At 41.7% G+C, this 18,443-nt stretch overlaps 1 protein-coding gene across 1 annotated transcript in view; it reads left to right on the forward strand.

Annotated features, from left to right (window-relative positions):
• TENM1 (teneurin transmembrane protein 1) overlaps positions 1-18,443 on the forward strand; it is a 305,637-nt gene that overhangs the window by 272,487 nt on the left and 14,707 nt on the right. The window contains exons 24-27 of the mRNA XM_053990269.1: positions 7,056-7,422; positions 9,213-9,723; positions 14,755-14,927; positions 17,174-17,409. Coding sequence (XP_053846244.1) covers positions 7,056-7,422; positions 9,213-9,723; positions 14,755-14,927; positions 17,174-17,409 — 1,287 coding nt within the window. The remainder of the gene's footprint in view (positions 1-7,055; positions 7,423-9,212; positions 9,724-14,754; positions 14,928-17,173; positions 17,410-18,443) is intronic.

Genomic DNA, 18,443 nt, shown 5'->3' on the forward strand with positions numbered 1-18,443 from the left:
AGCTGTGGAGTTGGCATTTGTTCTGATCCTTGTGGGAATGTGTTTCACAGCCCTGAGCTGGCTGAGGAGCAGTTTTGGCTCCCACATCTCAACTGGAAACATCCTGGCAGCAGCTCCTCATCCTTCTCTTCCCCCAGTCCCACTTTCTGCCCATCCCTGGAGTTAAAGGAGCTCTGCCCTGAGGAGCAGAGCTGTTGTCAGAGGTCAAGATCCTGCAGAGGCAGGCAGTTTCCTGGGCATAAATCTGCAGGAAGATTTAATTTCAATAATTTAATTTAAATTTTCATTTTGAGTTTCATTCAGAATTCAGGGAAGAGTCTGAGTATTTAGGTGATATATTCAAAGTGGCTGGTGTTACTGAAAGGCAGGGGGTTTGCCTTTTTCAGTTTTGGAAATTTCATTTTACGTATCCTTTCATCCTCTCAGTTTTCAGGCCAGATGCTTTTATGAAGCTCAGCAGTTATTGGAAACAAAAGACACAATAACGTGCTAGCTCCAGCCCCTCACTGTTCTCAAACAGCTCTTAATTACTGTCTCAATTAAAGCTTTTCCAGATACTCCTTTCCCTTATCTGCATTGGCAGCACACTGGCTTTTTGTATCCAGAACTTCTGAGTCCAAAATAGAGAGATGAAGCCAAAACTCAAGATTTATGCAACCCCACTTTTGTGCCATCTTGTCTGACAAGCCCCAGGACGTGGAACTGCGAGGTACAAAGTAAGGCAGAATGGAGCCAGTCCTGTTATTAGCTAGATTTCCACCTGGTCCCATTCCCTGCTTTTGGCTGTGCAAATTACCTGCAGCAGCAGGTTTGGAGGACATCTATTCCCACTCCAGCACTGGAGATGTGTTTGGGTTAGATTCAAATTCATGGTCTATTTTGAGATATTTTAATTGAAGAGTCCGAGATTCCTCCTCTCAGAGGTACCAGTCTGTTCTAAATACTTCATCAATTCCTTCTGGGCATTTAACAAAGTGTTCCTTTCATAGCCTCTGTAAACCATGGGTACCATGTTTAAACAGGCTTAAATGGCTTAGCAATCTAAGTCCCATTGATTTTTATAGTCAGTGTGCTTATGTGACGCTGGATAATATTCCCTCTATTGTTAAATAAGGACGATTTGAAAACTGTCCCCATAGAAATCAACTTTTCATATCGATTTACTAGACCCCAGATACAGTCTTTGAAGTTGTGAAGCAGTAAAAAATAACAAGAAATTATGAAATGAGAGCACAGCAAGTCTTGGGCAAGCAAAGACAAGAAGTGAAAACTGTTGAAGTGGTGCCTTTCCTTCATACTCCTGCAGCAGGTCCCTCATCAGCTGGAAATAATTGACAGCAAAAGCAGGTTGGCAGAGAGACTCTCTGAGCCAAGATCCTGGAGAACTGGTGGCCTCAGACCTCTGAGCTGCATCTGTAAATGTGCCACAGCTGCTTTCCCAGCCCAGGATAGAAAACAGCAGCCATTAGGCTGTAAAACTCATTTGTCTGGGTTTTTCACTGGGAGCCAGTGAGTGCAGAGAGCAACATTTGTGAAGTCTAGGGCAGGGATTGCTACAGCTGAACTGTAAAATCCTGGATTTTATGCTATGCAGCATCAGAAACAGGAGACACAAAGGCTCCTCCAGCGTGGGGTGAGGCTGTAATCCCACCGTAGGGAAGGGTTCCCCAGGGTCAAACCACAGGACCCAAATTGTGTCACTGTGTGCCATTAAGAAAGGAGCAAAGCTGATGAGGGGAGCTGACAGTGTCAGTGTTAACAAAAGGAAGAGCCCAGAGTGAGAGCAAACTGACAGAAAATGATGAAAAAATATCCATGATTGTTAAAGGGAAAAAAACAGAGAGAAATATATATAGTGAGACATCCTGTGAAGAGTTCAGGGAAGCAGAACCAGTCTCCTTCAGCCTTGTAAACTACCAGCTCACTCCTAATGGCCTGCCTGTGTGAGTCCTTCCTTGGAGCCACTTCTCTCCCAGGAGGAAGAAGGGTTTAGGCAGGAAGAGAGAAAAATGCTACTTGGAAGGATGTTGTGGTGAGCAAAAGGGTTTGGCCTGGAAACAGCATCTGAAGTGAGTATGAATAGGACCCATGGGAATGGCATGAAGCTGTCAGGGGACACCTAGGTTGGATATTAGGAAAAGATTCTTCACCCAGAGGGTGGTCAGGCTCTGGAACAGGGAAGTGTTCATGGCACCAAGCCTGACAGAGTTCAAGGAGCATTTGGATAATGTCCTCAGGCACATGGTGTGATTTTTGGGGCTGTGCAAGGTTAGGAGTTGGATTAGATATATGCAGGTCAATCCCTCTCATGATATTCTATGACTCTTAAGATAAATAAAAGGAAAGTTAAAAAGGAAGCAGCAAAAGAGAAATACAGAAGAGGCCATGAGCAGGTCTGCAAGTGCATATCATAGAGCTGAAGAAAGGCAGAGGTAGCATAAACAGAAGTGCTTGAAGCTGAGCAGCACAGATAGGAAGTAATCCATCAGTCAGGACTATCAGAAAAAATTTTGGCATGAATTTCATGCTACTACATGAAATTGAATCAAAATAAACAAGCAATGCATGGCAAGAAATCAAAGCAATGGTGAACCCTTTCTAGAGATTTATGCAGCTTCTTTTAATCCATGATAAATGAAACTTATCCAGTGAAATTTACCCCCACAACCAAACAGTTAAGCTCTTGAAACTGGCATTTGCAGACAAGGATACATTTTTCACTCTTTACTTGTCTTACTTTGATATGAACAGTATAAATTGTTTGATATGATTTGTTTAAAACAGTACCAAAAATGGCTCAGCCATCAAACGTCATGCAAAATGTGCAGAAAGTTTTATCCATATGTTCAAAACCAAAAGTGAAGCAGTGTTCTTCACAAACTAACTCGTGGATGTGTGTACATCTACAGGCACGTATGGTTAAGTATATGTGTGGACTCTCCGAGCAGTGCCATCGGGCAAAAAGCTCATGCTCTTAATTCAGTTGTCAGGCTTTGCTGTGGAGAATGGAGTGGGTTTGTGTGGCAAGGTTTGCTTTAGCAGGGGGGCTGCAGGGATGGCTTCTGTGAGAAGCCCCCATGTCCAGTGGATCCAAGGCCAGCTGGTGCCAAGATGGACCCAATGCTGGCCAAGGCATTAGCAGCAGTGGTAACACCTCTGGGATAATGTGTCTAAGGAGAAAAAACCTCCTCAAGAGAGATAAGTGAGAATATGTGAGAGGAACAGCTCTGCAGCCACCCAGGTCAATGAAGAAGGAGGAGGGAGATGCTCTGGGTGCTGGGGCAGAAATTCCTTTGCAGCCTGTGTTGCAGCCCATGGTAAGAACTCCCAGTGAAAATTCATTTAAGCTAAAGCCACCTTAGTGCACTTGACATGAAAAAATGTATTAGAAAGCCAGACTGGTGGGTGTTAATTTTGCACTTCTCAAACCAGAGATGGATTATTAGATGTAACTGGAGTCTTTATGTTAACAGTTAAATGCTGAATTCCCAGAAAAGCTGACATGTTAATATTTACATGCAAAAAGTCTCATTGCTCAAGGGTTCACTTGTTTTGTCAGTGATTTCTATACTCAGTCCCCCGTGAACCAAACCAGAATTGTCACCTGAAAATTTCAGTCTGTGATGAATAAGCAAACCCTGGCTGGTTGTTTATAATGGGATAATCAGCAATGCCATTTCTGGTCAGTGCTCAAAAAAAAAAAAAAAAAAAAAGGCTTGGAATTGGCCCAATTTTGAATTACAAAAAACATATACATATATAGAAAAGGACTTTTTTACACAGACTTGTGATGTACTGCTTCAAATTTAAAGGTATATTAATTGATTTAATATTCTAACTCTAACTGAGGTTTTGTCTGGAAAAACTTTGTAGTAGGCACAGTGGTATCAGATGAAAATCGAGGTGCTTCTCTGTAAAATGTTTATTGCCTTTGAATGAAGCACAACTGATTGTTTGGTCACAGAAGCTGCCAGAGGGCAGCTTGCTTTAACGAGAAGTAAACAACCAGTGACTTTTCAAGGTAACAGTGAACCTGAGGGTGCAGTTACACTTCAGCTTAAGCTGATTTAGGTGATTAGTTTTTTGCCAGCAAACTGTCCTGAACCTGCTCTCTGTAGGAACACATGAACTGGCCTTGCTGCTGGAGACTGCACTGGGAGAAGGGATGGAGTGGGACAGCAGCAATCCCATCTTACACCAGTTTAAGATGTCATGAAGGCTAATCCTGACAAGAACAGTGCAGATTTTTTTCTAAATCGTGAAATTCTTGTTCAGATTAGGAATGCTCAGTGATTTGTGTTGTTGTGTATGTTTGATTTTAATTGGGCTATTGCACCTTTTTTTCCCCTCCATTTTCACCAGCATAAGCTTGCAGTGTGCAGCAGCTGGTTTTTATGCTGCAATCTCCAGGCAGGTGTGTGCTACCTTTAATACTTCAGATGAAATTTAACTATGGATACATCCATGATGGCTTTAAACTGCAGAAGGGAAGCTGTAGGAATAACCTTCAGTTAGCTTTGCAGAGCAGAGAGCTGGGCAGCAGTTCTGGTGTAGTAACAAAAATTGGTTGACTGTTTCCAACTAAAAATTTTTTTTTTTTTTTTACCTCACTGCAGCTAGTTTTACAGATGTGAGCAGTATGAAAGCAAATATGCTTGCAGTTAACAGCTGTTAAGCTTTAGGCACATTGCTTCAAGTGAAATGTGCAGCTGCATAAGAGTTTCTTCTATCTCAGTAAACCAAAGCAGCCTCAAATAAACCAGAGAAAAAGTTGTTTAGGCCCACACCAGTCCCTGTTTATCTGCAGGACACCAGACATACCTTCACAGTGGGAGGAATTCACATTATTTGCTGGGTGAAGGCAGTGTAGCTGGTCCAAAAAAGAAAACCAGCTATCAAAACATGGCAGGTGCTAGGCAAGGTCATTATGGTAAAATAGATGGTTTTGTCCCAGATTTTTAATTGTGAATAATCTAGTTACAGTTAATCAAAGATTATTTTTACAGCAATGCCATCTGTGGAGGCCCTTGAAGTTGAAGGTGTCTATTTGCCATTAAAATGAATCCATCTACTTTGGTAGAAAAAGCAGTTATTCTGCATTAAAAGGTGCACTGCAAATATGTTTTTTTTCAAGCTTCTTGGAGAAAACCATGTAGACATTTTTCTGTTAAGTGAAGAGTTTTATTTGGTGTCCCATTGAACTCTCAGCTGAAGCAAGAGCTAACACTGGTGTGCAAACCAGCCTCAGAGCAGTGAGTGGAACCCAGGCAGTCACACGTGCACAGAAATTAGCACTGAAATGGGCAGAATCTGTTTCCAACTGCTTCACCACATTTAGCATCATTTGGAAGGACTCAACCACCTGGTTCAGAAGAAATCTTGAGCCCAACAGCATTAATCTTAATGCCAGTTATGATGCTGCCTGGTCAAAAGGATTGGGCACAAGGAGGAATGGGATTGCTCCATGAACCTTGGTAGCTGTGTGGTAACCATGCAGGATGAGACACGGCAGCCACAGTGCCCTCACATTATTAAAACATCACTTACCAAACCAGCAATGCACTCCTGGAAATGAGATTATTCAGGAAATATTGCTGCTTGAGAAAGGGAGAGACTTGGCATCCAGCCTGGTTGCTGAGCTGACCCCAGGCAAGCAGGTGGCTAGTGATGGCCACACACTCCACCATATGGTATTCCTCAGTGCTGAGCATTGTGTTAGCATCAGCAGTCTCTACATTCATAGTGCTTTTAATTAGCACAGTGGAAAAATGAGCAAAACCGGCATCAAAGTGAGAATAAGTGAAATAGTAAAAGCTTCTGTGTCATATAAAGCATATAAAACAGTTACATTTTAGGCTGGTAATTATTGTCTTTTGATGATTGAAATATTTAGACCAGAAAAATTCCACTCAGATAAAAGCAGCCATCTCTTCATGAAGGATAACAAGTAAAGCATCCTGACACAGACTTAAATATGATCTCTTGCAGTCTCAGGGGCTCAGTTGTTCTCTGACCTTTCCAGAGACAACCTGGAGTCCAAATCCTCCACTGGCATGGCACGGGGAGAGGGACCAGCCTGCTCTGTTGTTGTTTCCCAGTTCAGCAATCCTGCAATGCCTTTCTCAGCAGAAGGAGTTTGAAGCTCTGGCCAGCACATGCTGTAATCAGCAGCCTGTGTACTGGTTGCCTTTCAGGTCGACAGGGAGTCCCACTTTTAATTTGAAGCATGTTTAATTCCTCCAGATCACAATGCAAAAGGTATCAGATGAGTGAGGTCATTCTTCAGCTATTTCCTCCAGCTTGGTTTGTAACTTCCTTTGGTCTGCACTCTCACCTGCACAGAGAAAAGCAAAAAGCTACTCTTAAGTATGGCAAATTTACTTAATCCATGACTGAAATAATGAATTCACAAAGCAAAATCATTATAAATAATTAAGCTTGGCTACATTATCATACAAAGTAAGATATATTGGTGTATTATTTTGTTACAAAGAATTAAGCTTGTATTTCTTGTGGCATATAAGTCTTATAAACATTTCTGGCTTAGTAAATAACAGTAGAAATGTGTCCTACTCTTCTACTCTTCTGGTATGTCATTTCCCTTTTGTGCTAACAGGCAATTAAAGTGTCACGACATTGACAACCTCTCACTGTTTTCCACTCTGCCAACATTGACTGCAACCTTGAAACAATAACATTCAGACCTAAAAAATTTTCTGGCTGATGTTGCATGACATGAAGTGTGTATTTTTATTTGCATGACTGCATAGGTGTAATAAAGTTCCCGCTTTAATGGACTTGTGCAAATACCTCTCAGAGGGTGCTAAATTACTTTTCAAATCAAATTTTGTTCCACGCTGGAGTGGGACCTCAGAAAAGAGTATACTTGTTGAAATTCGTTCCAAACCTAATTAAAGGTCCTAGAGAAGCAGTGCTGAGAGAATCTGCCAGGCGTCTTGATGATGTGATCAGAGATGGTTAAAGAAAACTGCCGTACTGCCCTAATCATTCTTTTTCCCCTTTTTTCCCTGCCTTCCCCTTGATATTTTTTCCAGGTGCGGTTAGAGTGGCCAACAGACCTCACAGTGAACCCTCTGGACAATTCACTGTATGTCCTGGACAACAACATAGTCCTGCAGATCTCTGAGAACAGGCGTGTGCGGATCATTGCGGGGCGCCCCATTCACTGCCAGGTGCCCGGCATTGACCACTTCCTGGTGAGCAAGGTGGCCATCCACTCCACCCTGGAGTCTGCCAGGGCCATCGCCGTGTCCCACAGCGGGATCCTCTACATCGCAGAGACCGATGAAAGGAAAATCAACCGTATCCAGCAGGTCACAACCAATGGTGAAATTTCTGTCATTGCTGGAGCCCCGTCAGATTGTGACTGCAAGATTGATCCTAATTGTGATTGTTTTTCAGGTAAGGAGATGCTTTTTATTTCCTATCTGTCATCTGTTGAGATTCTCTGATAAAGCTGCAGATCAGCAAAGTAACAAGGGGAAGGAGAGATAAGCAATGACTGGGTTTCCTTGGAAAGCCCAAAACCTTATCAGCAGATCTTTGTGAATTTAATCCGTTGACATCTGAGATGTGAGTCTTCTGTTGCCACTGGAGGAACTTCAGGGTGGTCCTAGCTTTTTCTCTTTTGATCCTGTGATTACACACAGTTCAGAATTAGTTCCAGGTCTGCCTTGCTGTGTAATTTGTCAAAGCTGCATTTGCCCCTATTGAAGATGGTACCAAATTGTACCTAAATGCTACTGGAACAGGCAGCCCTGCTCAGCAAGAGGAGTACCAAGGGGTTTCATATCAAGTTTAAAACACCAGCTTATGCCTTCTCACCACTCATGTCAAACTGCACCACCAGCAAAGTGGTGCAAACATGCACTGTGCAGAATTTGTTTTTCTTTGTGTGTTTTAAACTGGAGCCGGTTCCAGCCCTGCAGTGCACGGCTGGACATTCTCAGCAGCACAGCCACTCTCCCCTGCATGCACCAAAGCAAAGTGTGGCTCTTTTATTTCATAAAAACATAATGGGACAAAGGGCAGCATTCCCATACAGAGGTGTGCAGTATGTTGCCATCTTGTCATCTCTAAGATCCGCCATGTTCAGCTCCATAATAATGTCATCATAATTCTTAAGCCTCTCATTTCAAATAAAAGGTTAATTACTGACAAGAAAACATTAACTATGTTGCGAACAGAGAGGAAAAAATGCAAATGGTCTTCCAGAGAAGGTGGGTTGCTGACCTAGCATTGTGATGATAATCAAAGGCTCCTGTGCTTTGCCAAGTGCTGCCAGCTTTAGTGGTGGCTGCAGGAGACCAGTGAGGAACAGAATCCTGGACAGGATTCCTATTGAGGAAAACTACTCTCAGTGCTGAAAAATGAAAAAAACTGTGGCAAATATAATGATTGTGCCAGCCTGGTTTGGTGAAGGGCAGGGCCAGCTTGGCAGAAAGATCCACTGATTTTTCCATTTCCAAGGAAGCATAGGGTGTGCTCAAACACTCCAGCAATTTCATGTCTCAGTCAGGAGAAGGAGAGCAATACACACAGTAATGTGGTTTTCCCTAAGAGTGAGTTTTAATATGCTTTCTTGCTATTTACAGAAAATCCTGCTCATGTAAACTCATTTTGATAGACACATACAAACCATGATAATGCAAAAATCCTTTTGAAACCTTAAATGACACAAATCAAGTAAATTGTCAAGAGATATTGAAAGGGATTGTTTCTCAAGGCACTTTTTGACTGCTGTTCTGATTTTGTTTTCCTGCAGTGTTGAGTTTTTAATAAGTATAAACTAATCTTTCTTTCAGTGCCATTTTCGCTGAATTACTGGTTTTTATTTTCTTTTTGTTTACAACACCATTCTACTTTAACAACATGCCAACAGACAGTAAGTAGGGAATGAAACTTCAGGTATCGTGGTCTTTTCTTTCACAATTCTGCATTAAAGCTTTCCTGAACAGCAGGGTTTGGGACTCAGCAAAAATGCTGTGAATTAGATAATTTATATTCCTGTTTGTCTTCACTGAGTCTAATTTAGAATTGCACCAACCTTAGATAATAGGGATTTAATTAGTTGGAAGAGGATATTGTTTTATTGACCTGTAAATGATACTGCAGAGAAGCAGCATGTCAGGCTTAGGGGATCAGCTTAACAAGGGCATTAGAGATTGCTAAAATTACCATTTCTCCTCCAGGTGATGGTGGATATGCCAAAGATGCAAAGCTGAAAGCACCTTCCTCCCTAGCAGTGTCTCCCGATGACACGCTGTACGTGGCAGACCTGGGCAACGTGCGCATCCGCGCCGTGAGCCGGAACAAGGCTCACCTCAGCGACTCCAACCTGTACGAGATCGCCTCGCCCGCCGACCAGGAGCTCTACCAGTTCACCATCAACGGCACCCACCTGCACACGCTCAACCTCATCACCAGGGACTACATCTACAACTTCTCCTACAGCGGGGACGGGGACGTGGGCACCATCACCAGCAGCAACGGGAACTCGGTGCACATCCGCAGGGACACGAGCGGGCTGCCCCTGTGGGTCGTGGTGCCGGGGGGCCAGGTCTACTGGCTCACCATAAGCAGCAATGGCGTTCTCAAAAGGGTGTATGCCCAAGGCTACAACCTGGCCCTGATGACGTATCCTGGAAACACGGGGCTTTTAGCAACCAAGAGTGATGAAAACGGATGGACAACTGTGTATGAGTAAGTCCACGACATTAAATGCCTGGTGCAAGGAACCCTATTTTATGAGGTGTGAAACTTACCTATGAGCACTGAAACTTTTTTATACAGTTCTAGTCATTTAAAAAGACACCCTGCTACTAACATAGTGTAAGACAGGACAAGCAGTGCTGTTGCACAAGCTTTTAAAATGAAGCACTGCCATTTCATAGGTGCCTAAAACTGTCATCTATAAAAGCTCTGTGCACAGTGCCTGTTAAGTGCAGCAGAAATTGCCTGAAATTACACTTCATTTGCACTTTCTTGTTATGAATCTATTTCTCTAAATTAAAATATGAGGGTTTTTTTTTTGTAACTTAAGTGGTACAGGCAAGTTGTGATATGAATCAGGAATTTGCAAAATTCCTGAAGAGGGCAAAAAGGGGAAAATTAGAATACTCTTCAGAGAACGGGGTGTTGCAAAGAAAATTGAGAATCACAGTGGAAGGAATATCCAAAGACAAGAGTGAGCTTGTCTCTACCAGCAGGGGAGGAAGATTTATAATAATAACAAACGGATATTTAATAGCAATAGGCTGTATATAAGGGGAGTAGGAAAGGCTTCATAAACAAGACCACTGACAGAACTTCTAAAAAGCAAGACAATATAGTTAGAGTCAGGACATCCCTATCTGGTCACAGAGAAAGAACAACCCAAGAGAAAGTTCATTTTTGATTTATAAAGAGGTGTCTTGTATCATGATTTCTCATTATTTGTAATTAATTGTCATAATCCCTGTTTGAGGATGCAACAAGTGCTGGATGAAAATCATGTTCCTAGTTCGGAGTCCTTAAGGAAGATAATAGTGCCTATTTTCTGTGGAACATAGGAGTTCATGGTCAAAAACTAAAATGAAAACCATCCAGGTGAGATTGGAACAAAAAACACATTGATAAGAAGTGAGTTACTGCCTGAGTCACCTGGAGAGGTAGTTGAGTCCCTGTCATTACAGGTTTTTAGAATTATAATTTCTTCAAAGGAAAGTAGGATAAAAGCAGAGAAAATGCTGCCTAGTATGTGGGGTTTTTTATTCAACAGGAAGTTTCTTCATCCTGTTCTCTATTATTCTGCCAAAGACTAAATTAATAAGGTGGGCATAAGTATAAGCCATTAGAGAGGGCCTTTTTTACAATACTTGAGAAAACAAAAGCATACAGGGTCTTCCTGGTTCAGTTATCATTATCAAACATCTATTGACGGAAATTTAAACTCTCCTGCAACAACACAAGCTCACTGATACCCTGGTGCTGTTCAAACACTGATCAGAGTCACCTTTTATAAACAGAACTGACTGTAAATGTATGTATGCTTCTTTTTAATAATTTCAGTGCTGAGAGTTAGCCGTTTATATCCCCGCTTGAGGATGATGTCAGTCCAGACCACAGACCAATGACACTTTCAAAGAGCCTGTACAGTAACTCTAAGCCATGTCTATTAAAATGCTGAACAGCAGGCCTTGTAGCAGGACCTTGATTGTTAGAGCATGGGAGAGCAGATTATTTTTAGTTATGTGCCTTTTAGTCCTGGCATTCTTACTCTGTCCCACTGACATTGAGCATAAACCATTTCACACTATTGGTCTTCTTTTTAAAGTACGGCTCAAGTGTTGAAAGATCTTTTAAGGGACTTTACCTGCTTGCAAGTGCCTCCTGCTATATGTAGTATAGATTTATTCTGTGCCTTGGGAGGATTTTTATGATGTATATGATTAACACATAGAAATTTTGCTAAATTAAACAGTTTTACATACTTTCCCAGCTTTAACTACAGGCTGGATAACAATGCCCTCACCACTGCTTCAAGCTGTCCAGGCTTTGCATGACTACAGACTCCTGCCAGCCTACATCAGTCAGGGAAAATGAACAGAATTACAACTTTAGCATTACAAAAACAGCAACAAAATTAAGTAATGTCAATTAAATAAAACCATGCCGTTAATATTTGTATTCAATCCAATATATTAAGTCATTTTCATAATACATTACAAATTCCTCAATGACTGAAACGCAGAATGTCACCTGACCTGCTCCAGTCAGAGGGGCAGTGGGCTGTAATCACCTCTGTGCTGAATAGTTGTGCTTTCAGGAGATGCTGCTCACCTGCTGCCATGAATAGGTCATGGGCTGTGATGGTCTTAGTTATCTTTTACCCAGATACTGTTTTCCAGGGAGGTCACATTCTGTATTGACAGCCAATTTCAGTTTGAAAATTAGAAATTTTTAAGGGTTTACTTATATATATGAATTGCTTGTGAGCACTATGAGAATGTAGCATTGGAACTAAGAGCAACTTTCAAATTGCTTGAAATCATCTTCAGTGCTTAACCTAGATTTGCATTCACCCATGGCACTGTCAAGCTGAAACAGGGATGAGTTTGTTTAACAACACATACCGCACATACTTGGGAATATGAGCAAAGATAATGACCTGTTCAGAACATCTACCTTTATGTCAGATTCACTCACAGAGGGAAATTATTAAGAGGTAGAAAACCACCTACAAAAGTACTTGTCATCCATCCACTCTAATCTGATGGAATTGAAGTGCTGAAAGAGCTCTTGCATACAATTATAGCTAATGTACAATTTTAAGTCATCTAGATTTCTTTTAATATTGTGTCATTAAAGCTGTAAAAGAGGAGGGGAAGTACTGGTCCTCTATTAAATCAAGGACAAGAAAACACCTGCAAGAAACAACTCTCTCTGAAAAAATTAATTAGACCACTTTCCCTTTGAAATGATATAACTCTTAACTGTGCTACATATAGAAATGCAAATGGATTGTGAAGCAATATCCCCATGTGTGCATTTCAAATACTGGTGAGCACTTCCTCATGTGAGTACTGAAATCAGTGCAATTATTTGCATGATTAAATGGTCACTGACATGATTAACAGTGGCATAACTGAGCCCCAAATTAACATTAAGAAATGTGTCATGATTCCACCCCTATTAGTATGGGTAGGACATTGCAGGAGCTGAGTCCCAGTGTGCTGCTATTCATCATGTGGAAGGTGACAGAACCTGTTCTCAGAGGGCTGAGTTTCTTGGAGCAATCTGGAAGAAAAAAAAAAAAAAACCTTTAGATGATCATGCTGTGGAATCAATACTGAGACACTCTTCTGCATGTCCTCCTTGAAGTCAGTGGGACCATCTACACGAGTGAGAGGCCTCTGCCGTGTGCTCGGGTCTCATTCCGAGTCAGCGCCTTTCTGCAGCCAGCCAGGAACAGTTTATCCCATTTTCAGCTAGACAGGGAGTTTTGTATTTCAGCAGCAGCACTATCAGCAGCCAAACTGGATCCTTAGTGAAGATGGATCCCGTGTCTTGAGCACAAGTACATTGCAATAAACCAGCTGTAGTTGCACCTTAAAAATGCAGTTTCGGGGGATTTTCTGTGGTACAGTAGCAAATCCAAATAACCTACCAAGCTGTCACACCTGTTTGATCAAGCAGTAAATGAAATATAACTGCCTGATGTTCGTGGAGTTTTCTAATGATGAAAAGTAGTGATCTGAGTCAATTTTAGTTGCTGCCTGTGGCACCCAGTCAACTTGCACAGAACTGGCATAAGGGGAGAATGTAAATAAGTCACACAATAAATATAAAGGCAGTGAGAGGTGAAAAGGAGAGAGATTATTTTGACTTTTAACATTTGATTCATTTTAACTTATTTGTCAAAAAAACCTCAAAATAGTCTCTAGTTCATTCTCTAGTGCTTGTTTGGAAAAGAACAGCAGCTCTATTTTTCATTTTTTATATTGGAGGGAAGACAAAAAAATTCTGATATTTTTTCACCAATAGTTCTTGTGACATAGATTTTGTCTGACTAATTAGGAGCAAATAAAGATCCTAGAGAAATTATGCCAATACCTGAAAGGGAAGAACAAAGCCAGATCATCTGCTGATGTGAATGGGAAGAGCTTCATTGGCGACAGTGCAGTTCCACCAGCTGATATACCAGTTTGGTCTGTGAGAGAAGACAACTAATAAAACATGAAAACTTAATTATGCTTTCATACCTGCACAATAAGTTTCTGTTTTATGAAGATGAGTTGGTTTTGCTCATGCAAATACTCTGCAATATCAGTGAGTTGTCTTAGGTGAATAAAAACATGTCAGTATCAATAAGATTTTTAAGATGTGAGGCATTATTATGAAACAATATCAAGCACTAAGCAGTGCTCTGTGCTGGTTTCCGTGTAAACCATCAGAAAGAAGAAATATGTTGATAGAACTGAAAAGACCTGTTAGAAATGCTGCTCCTGAGCTCTGGAATTAATTATTGACTTTTTGGTAACATGGCCTGATTCACAATCAAGTACCTTGAGCTACAAGAATTTCTTTAGCACTGATGAAGTTTAGGTGAACTGAAATGTGGTGCTCTAGATTCTAGGTGAGAAGTTCCTGCTGATTTAATGGACCCACGGGAAAAAAAACACAAGAGCAAAACCCATGTAGGCAACTTATTTCCTGCAGATTTCAATCTAATTTTATCAATGTTGTTATGCTTTAGGTCCCCTTTTTTTACATTCAGCACTCATATTATGTGCTTCACACATCTGTGACAAAAGGCAGCTTTTAAGTGTTGCAGAAGGTAAGAACTGGTTTTATTTAATCTTATGGGTACGAAAATGCTGTTTTAGGGGTGAGTTGGATGCCTGACCACCGAGTGACCTCCAGTGGCCTTGTTCCCGCATCACAGCCCACTGGGGGAAGCCCCAGCCAGCCGTGAGCAGCACAGAAACCTCTGGCAGAGGCTGAGTGATGTAGGTAGCATCTCATAGTATTCCCAGTTGTATTTGATCCAGCACCACTGAAAAATACTCCAAGCAGGAATTCAGACTAGGTACTGAATGCATTTTGAGTGACTGAATGGATCAATTCTTACCTTTTTACTTACTGCACAGTGTTGACAATGCTTCCTACTTCTTTCACTATTTTTTCTGCTTTTAGGAGTATCTACACGACAACAGTGGTGTATTTTCATGGCTCTTTAACATCATTTTGCAGGTATGACTCCGATGGCCACCTGACCAATGCAACCTTCCCAACAGGGGAAGTCAGCAGCTTCCACAGCGATGTTGAAAAACTGACACGAGTGGAACTTGATACTTCAAACAGGGAGAATGTGATCACAGCCACAAACTTCTCAGCTACCTCTACAATATATACTTTAAAGCAAGGTAATAAAAGCATTTATGTTATCTCTTCCCTAATCACTAGACATTATTGCATTCTTAACTGTCGGCCAGAAAAAAAAAAAAAAAGCACATTAGAATTCATTTGTTTCTTCCTTGTTTCAGCACCAACAGCTACAATTCTGCTAGGCTACCAGTTAGAAACAAGCCAAAAGTGAATTATTCTTCTCCTAGAAAAATTCCATGGATAAAACCAAGTTATTGAAATCTCTGATGTCTCCAGGTTTTACATGCTACTTTCGCTACTTTCTGCTTCAGTATTTGGAGGACTTGGACTAACCTGTAATACACTGACCTAAGAAATACTTCCCAGAAGAATGACAGGTTCCACTGATATTTTAGCACTGAAATGCCTTCTTTGGCCAATATTGTGTATTCTTTCTGGTAGCTCTGTGACCTGGTGACAGCACTTGTAGGAAAGGGAAGAACGTGCCCCACCTCTGCTAGTGGCTAACTCGGGGATTAGATTTTGACTCAACCCCTGTAGACACCACAGTATTTCCCTGGTAATATCATATATCTCAAAAAAAAACCCTCTGCTTTCTGCCTAATGGAAGGGCCCCAGTGTCCTCCTGCAGATTTTGCAGATTTTTCACCAGAATTCTGGGTTTACATAGTTTAATCTATCTGGGGCCTTTTGTCCTTGTTAGGTTTTTTTGTTGTCAATGGATTTCTCAGGCTTTGAGAGAGCAGATGCTGGGAAATAGGTCTCTGATGTCTTTCCAGGTCTGTTATAGAAAAGCTTTGTAAATGAGCACATCACAGAACTTTTCTTTCTCTCAAGTTTTGATCTATAAGAAAAAACTAGGAAGAACTCACCTCACAAGATACCCACTCCTTCCTCTTTACTATTGTGTGGTAGAGACAGCACGGCATAAATAGCAATAATTATATTGTTCTATCCCCTGTTAGGCTTTGTCCAAGTGACTCCATCTGCTCTCTGCACCGTCTGCTGCCTGATCTGTCTGCCCTTAAATCTGAAACTCTTCAAAGTTGCTAAATTATCAAAGTCTGTCTCAGCAAAGTGCTTGCACACAACAGGCAGTGCCAGAAATTAACAGCTCTGGTTATTATTGTATGTGTATCATAAATTCATATAATTTACATGTTTACATATCTCTGAAAAACTAGCACAAAGCACCCTGTGAACAGCCAGTCAGGTATGGTATCCTTACATCCAATTATCTTTACTTTCTGGCATACCCTACTATTTCCTTGTATTCATATCTCAAGAGCTGGACCAGTTACTTCTGTGTGGACTGGCTTAAAAAAAGGGATGCTTTGGATACTCCCTAGCTGGAATGAGTTCAGTCTCACTGTAAGGGTAAGACTTTTGTATGTTAGCACTAAAGTCAGGCTCACGTTGGAGTTCCCCCTGGCAGCTGAGCTGCAGGACCCTCCATATCCCAGCCTGAGCAGATGCCAGACAATGTGGCACAGCTCTGCCTGCAGAGGAGGAATTACACTGCCCAGGCAAGGGAAAGGAGCTCCAGTGGCTGCTGCCTTCATATACTCTCAGTGGAGACCTCCACACACTTCTGGTAGTTTTGGGGAGGAGAGGGAGGCTGTGCTGGGTCACCCCAGCTCCCTTAACAGCCCTCTGTGGCACAGTCCTGAGCCTCTGGAGCTGCTCACTGTGCCACCACTGCTGATCCATTCATTTTTCTGGCCACAGTCACTTCCCAGTTGTTCTGTGGCACCAAGCTTCAGCCCGGTGGCTGATCATCCCTGTGCCTCAGCCCAGGGTCCTGCTGCTAATGGGGAAGAGGACAAGCTTTTTGTACAGTGACAGAGGGAAAAGGGACAGAATGGGAGACTGGCTGTCATCCTAGATATTTGGAAACCAGCTTCCTTGTTTGACCTCAGATACTCTTGCAGTTGTTCAAGCAGTGCATTTTCCTGTTGGGATCTGCAACATGCTAAGATCATCACAATAGCAGTGCTCAATACTCAGCTTATGGATTTACATACTTTTAAGCTGAAAGCAAAAATTCTTTATTCCTGCTGCAGGAAGCTTTCACAATGGAAATCATCAGGCCAAATGTAATAAAAAGCTCTTCAGACTTGGGAAGGCCTGGAGGTTACAGCTTGCAAAACTCACACTGTAGTTGTAACAGCTGTGTGTTACCTCCCTGGGCTACAAACTGAGCCCTGTTGTGTCTAAAATTTGGTTTATAAATCTGGGGATCTGCACTTCTCTCTGTTCCCTGATTTTTGTTGTTTTTTGACAGATAACACACAGAACATCTACCGGATCAGCCCAGACGGGTCCCTGAGAGTCACCTTTGCCAGCGGAATGGAAATCACGCTTAACACGGAACCTCACATTCTCGCAGGGGTTGTCAGCCCCACGCTAGGGAAGTGCAATATCTCCCTTCCTGGAGAGCATAACTCAAATCTCATTGAATGGAGGCAAAGGAGGGAGCAGACCAAAGGCAATATCTCTACATTTGAGAGAAGGCTAAGGGTAAGGCTTCTTCTTGTAAGTGCAGTGTTCCCTTTGAAAGCCATTGAACTAAAATCATGTTGAAATGTTATACTTTGTAAGAATGAAAATTCTGTATCAGTGGTGGGCCCCAGCCATGAATTTCAAAACCAAACTACTCCAACAGTCTCAGGGATGTTTGATCTCTGTTTGATTTTGATTGTAAGATTTGACCTCAAGACATAATTAGTTCTTTTCTTCCCATTCTTTTTCAACTAAGAACTTAATTATGGCTTTGGAAGAAGCTGTGAGCAAAGGACAGTGCATAGTTACTCTGGCACAGCAGTAAAGTTGGAGCCACATTTTGCCTCTCTCAGATCTATCAACCCTTTTTCTTCTGGGGGAGCTGAGGGGTGCCAGCTGCTGCCCAGGGCAGAGGCTCTTGCAGGACATACTTGGGATGTCTTTCCTTGGACTCAGAGTGATGTAGAGCCTCCCTGTGTATCCAGACAGGCTGTGTATTCATTCTGCTCTCTTCCACAAACTCTCAAACCCCAAACTCCCTCTGGCTCGGTTACACTACAGCTCCAAGAAAGACTTGCTTTAACATTGCATCGTTGGTTTATTTTTACCTGTGAGTACAATGACAGATGGTCAACTTTTAGCATTTAATTACATAACACCATGGCTCAAAGAGATTGCTACTTTGCTAAACAGGTTTTTTTATTAAATCAGTTCTGGTTTTCACATGAATACCACTTAAAATGCCTGTACCAGTAGTAGAACTGGGAATTTTGGCCTTAAAATTACTCTGCTATTGACTACAACCTTTCTGGATAGGAATTATATCTGAAGGTACACCTGTTAGCTCTGAAAATATAGAGATGGTTGTTAAAATCTCTGGATTGTCAAAACCACCAAAATCAAACCCATCTCATTTTGATTATGAGATACTCTACATTCTTTGTAAGTGTACCATCTGTTTGTTTTTCAACTGCTCAGTCAAAAATACAAGACTTGGAAGATCTGGCCAGGCTGGGCACTCTATGTAAAACACTTGTTTGAAAGGGCATTGT

The sequence above is a fragment of the Vidua macroura genome, chromosome 14 (genome assembly GCF_024509145.1).
Source record: "Vidua macroura isolate BioBank_ID:100142 chromosome 14, ASM2450914v1, whole genome shotgun sequence".
NCBI lineage: Eukaryota > Metazoa > Chordata > Aves > Passeriformes > Viduidae > Vidua > Vidua macroura.